Source organism: Lathyrus oleraceus, chromosome 2, assembly GCF_024323335.1.
Source record: "Lathyrus oleraceus cultivar Zhongwan6 chromosome 2, CAAS_Psat_ZW6_1.0, whole genome shotgun sequence".
Lineage (NCBI taxonomy): Eukaryota > Viridiplantae > Streptophyta > Magnoliopsida > Fabales > Fabaceae > Lathyrus > Lathyrus oleraceus.
The window spans coordinates 450,436,679-450,444,123 of record NC_066580.1 but is presented as its reverse complement, the minus strand read 5'-3'; the positions used below and the strand labels follow the sequence as shown (position 1 = coordinate 450,444,123).

The window sequence follows — 7,445 nt, the reverse complement described above, 5'->3', positions numbered from 1 at the left end:
TCACTATGCATGCATGTGGCGCCCTCACATAACCTACACATGCATGCGTCATTGCATGTGACGCTCGTGAATACAACTTTTCAATGGATGCATCCAGGTCATTGGCGCCTATGTTTAGTGAAAAATATATGCATAAATTCAACTAGTGCATGCTTCATGAAAGGTGGTTATTCCGAAAAATATTTTAAAAAATATTATTTTAAAATTTTAATTGAAAAAAAATGGTTATTTTAAAAAAAAAATCTCTTATTTAATGTCATTTCTTTAACTATAACTAATGCTCCAAACAGAACCGTGTTAGTATCTGCCAATAGCAAATGTAAAGTGTTCATGTCTCTTAACAAAAGTGCCAAACATGTTTACCGAATCACGTTTTTATGTCTCTTAACTTAATTTTGAGGTCCATAATTATCCCTTAACAATAACAAAAATGTCATATTAATCCTTTAGTTTTATTTAGTTAACTATTCCTTTTCATCCAAACCACAGAAGCAGACCAAAACTCGGATATAGTTTGGTACAAGAAACTATCCTTTAATTTATGCCAACTTACTAGGAAAATAAAATTTGATCCTCTGGTATGCATAGTCAATATTCAATCCAAGGATTTTCTATAAATATTACACCGTCAAAATTTAATATAACAAAATTCAAGCAATAAGTAAAAATGACATTCAAAAATAACAAAAAAAATAAGTTTATAATGCAGATTCATATTTGTTGCCTCCTATTGCCACGCTTTCCTCCCCCGGAATTGTTTGCCAGACCTCTGCCGTTTAATCTTTTTCTCTAGCTTAACTCTTGCTATCTTGTTCCTCTTCGCAATTAGAGGCATGCTTTTCTTGTGTTCCTTTTGTCTGTTACTAAGACCACCCGTCTGTTCAAACAAAATATACATACATCAAATTTGAGCGCATAAGAAAGACAATTAAAATGCATAGATTCAAATATTTTTTAAATGAGCAAATACGAGCAACTAACATACCTTTTTCTGTTTTACAGCTGCTCGAGAATGGTACTGTCCTCTTTCCTCCCTCCCTGCTCTAACCATTGCCAACCTCTCCTCCTTGTTAAGCTTTTTCTTTACATGAGCCTAGAAGGTGCGCATATAAATAAGAAAATTTTATTGCCTGTGCTTTTTCCTTTTGGCATCTACAGAAACAATTTAAACAAGCCAGAGAGCTACTTACTTCAAGCATGGAACCATCAACTCGCTTTAAACTAAGTTGATCAGAGCTTGGAATCTTATTTGTTGATGACTTTACAAGCCCATGTTGCGCTAATGCAGTTCTTGCTTCTTTTCTTGCCTGTGAGTTTAGTAAACAAATTCAACATGATAACAGCTACAGAAATTAGACCCGAGTCTGCTGAATAAGAGATGAACAAACCTTTAGTTCCTTGATCCTCTGGAAGTCTTCATTAGAAAGAATTCCATCTTCCTTTTCTGGCAGTGAATTCTCTATTGTTGTTCCTGCCAATTTCTTCAAAGCCCGGAGACTTGTATCAGCAGATATAAGTTGATCATTGAAATCTCTAAACTTCCTCTTTTTTGTCGAGTCATTTAATGTAGTTTTTGTATCCATACTTCCATCATGAATTGTATGCAGATCACCATCTCCTTCATGATTTGAAATCTCACCATCCTCTTCATCATCCTCTTCACTGTCTTCTAGATCATCATCATCCTCATCTTCAACATCGTCATTGGTTTCATAATCAGAACTTCCATCGTTTTCATCTTCTGATACAACATCAGGATCTTTGTCTTCATCATCATCACTTCCGGTGTTATCACTGCCTAGCTGGTTCTCATCGTTGAGATTTAAACTTACCTGATCATCTTCCTGGTCATCGTCTGAGTCACTATGTGCAGAATCATCAGAATGATTACCATCCTGCTCAACATCATCGTCACTATTCTGCAACAGTTCAGCACCAGGAACGTCAGTCGCAATATTGACTTCTCCATAAGCCTTTGGTCTAGCCTTGGGGTCAGTAGGTCGCCCTCGGTCCTTCTTAATTAGTAGTGAAGGGCAAATCTGCAAGCAAACAACATTAATCAGATGTCTTCCCTCCTTAACTAGATGTTTTACTACACATGCACACACACCCATACAAAGGAGTGACGGTAACCACCTCTCGGAATAATGTAATCAAAGATCGAGCTGCTATTGAAACTCCCTTCTCATGTGACTTCTTATAGAGGGCAAGGTCTTGTAGTAAATCTTCACTCATTAACTACAGTCCACAAACAAACTGATCAACATAGGATAAAGGAAGGAGTTTAGGAATTTAACAAAAAACAAAGAATATATGTTTTAAGGAACGGAGTTATCCCATTCCAAGGATCATGCCACAAGCCTTCGAAACAAGGTACTCATGGATGATCTACTAATGAAGGAATACATGTAGTAATCAAACCCAAGACATATATGTCTTGGATGTGCTAGAAGCCTTTAGTCAGCTTAGTTCAATCCTACAGGTTAAAAGCAATCCGGGTTGGATGTACTAGATATATATCGTTCGAACATAAATCATTAAAATGCATATATGTCCAAGAATCATGAAATTGCAGTGGTTACCAGTGGTATACGCAGGCACATCTCCCTTACTGCATTTATTCCAACAGTGATAGCCTAAAAATATCAACCAAACTCATCAACAAATTAAAGTCAAGTGCCCCTATCATAATAAAAACTCCATAGTACTATATCAAATAATAAACAGATTCAAATAAATACCTCTGGACGTGAGCGATCATGTACAAATTGATTTACAATTTGTTTGAACAAGGGCATGACATCATCTGCAGGAACCTGTGTCAAATAATAACACCCTGAATGAAATAGGATATAAAGAAAAACAAAAGAAAGCATCATACTTCAAAATTACGTAAGAATCAAATTTTGAAAGAAAAAGCTAATAATTATAAAAACAAATCTGGTTAAGAGAAATCACAATATACTGTACCTCATCATGGCAAGCCTGGACCGCTGCTGCAAGCAAATTTGTAACGTCTCGTTGATGGGGCTGATTGCAAAAGATATACATTACAATTCTCACACTTCAGTTATTTATAGAATACCAAACTTCACCAAATTTAACTAATGATACCTGGATATATTTCTGAAGATAAGGGTAAAAGTTAAGTAAAATTAAATGGTGAAGCCCAACTGTTCGAGCAATCACTTTCAACATCATCATCTTGACCTAAAATTTGAAAATGTAATTGTACAAACCAGTAAAAATGGAATCTTTAAAAATCATATTGAAAGTCTTCATTTACAACAATATAGGCATATGTTGCTTTGGTTTGTATTAGAATTGTGTACCTCAAATCGTTCGTTACATTTCTGCAGACGAGAGAACAGCTTCTCAACAAAACCCTACAGATCACATGGAATCGAGATGTTGATTTTATAGAGTAAAACAAACAGGAAATGTATCTATGATGACAATGACAAATTTACAAACCTGGGGGTCTTTCAGATGGTTGAGTGGTGAATAATAGATGTTGTTGGTTTTTTCAGATGATCCGCGCTGTTTCTTTTTCATGCCGCGTATTATGCGGTCCAATTTCTTCTTCTTTTTCTTTTTGCTAGCTGATGTGCCTTGGTGGCTTGCCTAAATTTCGATAAGAAATAAGAATGACCCATGATTCCTGATAACTAAGTGCAATTTGCAAAATTCATCAACAACTTGAAACATATTACAATGCTACTATCATTCTTATCTCCAATGAATGAGTGTGAGAACAAAAGGTACTAAATACTAAGTTTGGATGCAGGGAGTGGAGCAGGGGGTGGAACAGGGAGTTACTCAGTCTAGTTTTCGAAAACAGTCAACAGTTGAGATTGTGGCCACAATATTAGGGTCATCTTTATGTCCCCACTACAACAATTTGTGTAAGTTGTATTTGACTACAAACTTCTGCAATATCACGAGCAGCAATGCAACCACAATTTAAGACCATGGGTCGAGTGGTAAAAAGATTTCAACCTGTTGCTGGGAGTTTTATTAGAAAAGGGTGAGATGTTAAAGAGGGAAATCTGAACCGATCAAACCTCGCAACTAGAAGGGTTTGGAATGTACATGTTATTTCTACATGCCAACTTACTAAGCTTTTTTGCTTCTCAGTATGCATTAAAAGTGAAAATTGATCTAACCAAAAAGTTAGTGTCAATTTATGTTTCCTTGATTGACATTACAAATATCAGGCCTGTCTTGTTATTCCCAGAATTTAAATTGCACATGCACCTCCTTATATCAACATCTATTGAAATTTTTCATTTGTTGCTGGTATGTCAAATATTTTACTTTTTATAAACGATTTTAAGCTGTGTATCAGATTGATCAAGGCATTAATTAAAGCCTGATGGAATCATTCCTACTTCAATTGTTTTTATGTGTCTGCATGATGTTAAATATAAAACTTGAAAATCTTCTCTTGGAGCTTAATTCTCTACTTATAAGTTATAAGTGAGATTTATTGTAACCAAGCACTTCTTGTTAATTGAAGTTATCTTGTTTGATACTATCCTGCACTATTGGGTTCAATCTCAATATATGCACTAGATACCAGACTTGACAACACAATTTAACAAAAACCCAGAGATAGACCCCAAGTGAACAAGACATCACAAGTCGTAAAATTTAACAGAAATCCAGAGATAGACCCATTTGAACAAAACATAATGTTAAGAGTCCAACATCGGACAATATATGGCCTGAACACATGCTTATAAGTGGGGACAATCCTTACAAGCCGGTTTTGCAGGGTTAAGTTAGGCTCAACCACAATTTCTTAACATGGCATCAAGAGTCTGGTTTAAAATCCGGTGGACCACCTACTATCAGGTTTCCACTATCGGACCACCCACCATTTATTTCCACGCTCCAGATGTGCAGTCCCGGACGTGAGGGGGTATGTTAAAAGTCCCACATCAGACAATATATGGCCTGAACATGTACTTATAAGTGGGGACGATCCTCACCCCACAAGTCGGTTTTGTAAGGTTGAGTTAGGCCCAACCACAATTTCTTAACACATAAATTACACAGTGCTCAAGGTAACATTCAAGTCAAATAGATATCTACAAAGCTCCACAGCATGTAATGTGATTTCAGATGATGGCCTTCTGCCGATGCCCTCAAGAACACGCTTCATTTTCCCATATATCTACTCATTCAGGCGAATATTCCCCTATACTACCCAAATGATATAACAGAATACCACCTCGTCCGATATTATGTAATGTTCTCCAACTACCTCACACTCAACCCCGTATTCTTCTTTCTCAAATACACTCTTGATTCTTAGCTTCTCACAATGCCAACTAGGCACTTGCTAATTGCTAAATTATGTGTCCTACAAGTGTGGCCCTTGAAAATTTTGGCTAACTGGTATGGATCTCATTTTCTCTTAGACATGATTGTGTGCCTAGTATTCTATTCACTGTGGCATGTTAAGGCATATTTTTAATAATGAATTAGAGCTGTTATCTTATTTTAGATTGCAAGATCTGATCTTTGTTACATTATTTAAAATTTATGAATAACATTTATTACCTTTCCACTCCATTATGGACCCCTCAACCCCACCCTCTTCAAAATTCCTAAATATATCCTCAGATAATCAATGCAAATATCAATCATATCAACTTATATATATTATTCTTTTGGGTTTGGAAAACAGATATGTGATTATATGAAAGCTAATTTAGCTAAAGATTAAAAGAATAAAAGTGTTAATTCAACTTAAATGTTTATCAGACGATCAACCTTGTAAACTGTCTCCCTTGTAAGCATAACTTGAGGTGTTACGGTCAATTCCTCATCACTGTCTGAGTCATCACTATCGTGGTAGTTTTCAATCTTCTCATAATCAAGCAGAAAACATAATGTTGCTATCAAGATTCTGAAAAAAAACATGAAAATTTGTAACAATTAGACCATTGATTAAAAAAAATCACAATAGAATACAGAGCAGATAAAAAAATACCTTGACGATGAATGGAAGGAAGCAGTGCAAATTGCATTTGCTGTTCTCTCATCAAACCATATTTGTCTTTTGTGAAGGTCGCATAGAGTCACAAGCGCCCTCTTGGCCCGGCCTTCATCCTCATCCTATTCAAATAATACAAAGCCACTCACTAAATTAGAAATGTGTGTTAGGATTAACAAATCCTCATCCTATTCAAATAATACAAAGCCATTCATTAAATTAGAAATGTGTGTTAGGATTAACAAATCCTCATCCTATTCAAATAATACAAAGCCATTCACTAACTCAGAAATGTGTGCTAGGATTAACAAATTCTCATCCTATTCAAATAATACAAAGCCATTCACAAACTTAGAAATGTGTTAGGATTAACAAATTCTCATCCTATTCAAATAATACAAAGCCATTCACCAACTTAGAAATGTGTGTTAAGATTAACAAATTTTGTGCTTTATCCACTTTTAATCAAAATCTAACAGCCAGAAAAGCAAACTCCAGGGTAACAAATAGTTTACCAAACAAATTTCTTAAGAACTAAATATTCACAAACCTGAAGCATGGCGAAAAGAATGTTCTGAAGTGCGCGGTTTTTGGCTTCGTCCTTACGCTTTAGATTCATCCGCTTTATGCTCTTAACAACATGATTAAAGGCCAACTCCCTCAACGGTTTATCGCCTAGGGTTTGAAGCTCCATGAACAACGGAAGTGTATCTTTAATATTAATAATCTGCAAAACTCACAATAAAAAATCAACAAATCAAACCAATATGCTACTTTCAATTTCAAAGCACATTCACTACAAAGAAACCAAAACGCAAACCTCTCGATTGATAAGCAGAATAAGAGAGCTAGCTAGGTCTTTACGAAGTCCAGACGGAAGCGTACGTGCGGCGCATCCAAGTAAATCAGCGAGTTTGTGAGGGAAATCATCGAGGTGGTTAGGGTAAAATCTAGTCATGTGGGAGAGAAACATGGCCTTCTCGGCGAGATCTTTGGCAATGGTGGGATCGTTACTGATTCCAGATATGGAAGTGAAGTTCATTGCGGCTTGTTGCTGGAAGAGTTCGAGTGAGGAGTTGAATTGGCTGCGGATAAGGAGAAGCTCCGATTCGTAGCCTTCAGGGTCGCACTTCATCTTCGATTGGAGAGCTGGGAGGCTTAGCTTCTCGGAGTTCCGACCGGAGGCTAGAAGAGCCTCCGCCGCAGGTACGCCGCGAGAAGGCATGGTGGTGATAATGAAAATATCGGCAAAAGTACGTTACGGCGTCGTGTTTTGGTTTAGCAGTATCACTAGGTTAAAGAGGGAATGGGTTTGTGTTTTTGGTGTTTTTGTTTAGCACCGTTTGATTAATCAAACGGCCCAGAAATAGCCACGTGTTAGTGAATCTTCTTTCTCCTCTGAACTTAAACACATCAGTTTTCTTTCAGTTGAAAGTGCCTT

General features: G+C 36.5%; 1 protein-coding gene across 1 annotated transcript; it reads right to left on the bottom strand.

The window, feature by feature from the left end:
* Positions 1–553: 553 nt before the first annotated feature.
* LOC127120267 (uncharacterized) lies at positions 554–7,445 on the bottom strand. Its single transcript, XM_051050676.1, has 15 exons — positions 6,825–7,445; positions 6,555–6,731; positions 6,002–6,126; positions 5,782–5,917; positions 3,475–3,624; positions 3,333–3,386; positions 3,115–3,210; positions 2,971–3,030; positions 2,742–2,816; positions 2,583–2,636; positions 2,137–2,238; positions 1,389–2,039; positions 1,191–1,307; positions 986–1,093; positions 554–877 (listed from the first exon to the last, which is right to left on the bottom strand). The coding sequence occupies exons 1-15, from the start codon at positions 7,227–7,229 to the stop codon at positions 728–730; spliced, it is 2,460 nt and encodes an 819-aa protein (XP_050906633.1). The 5' UTR covers positions 7,230–7,445; the 3' UTR covers positions 554–727.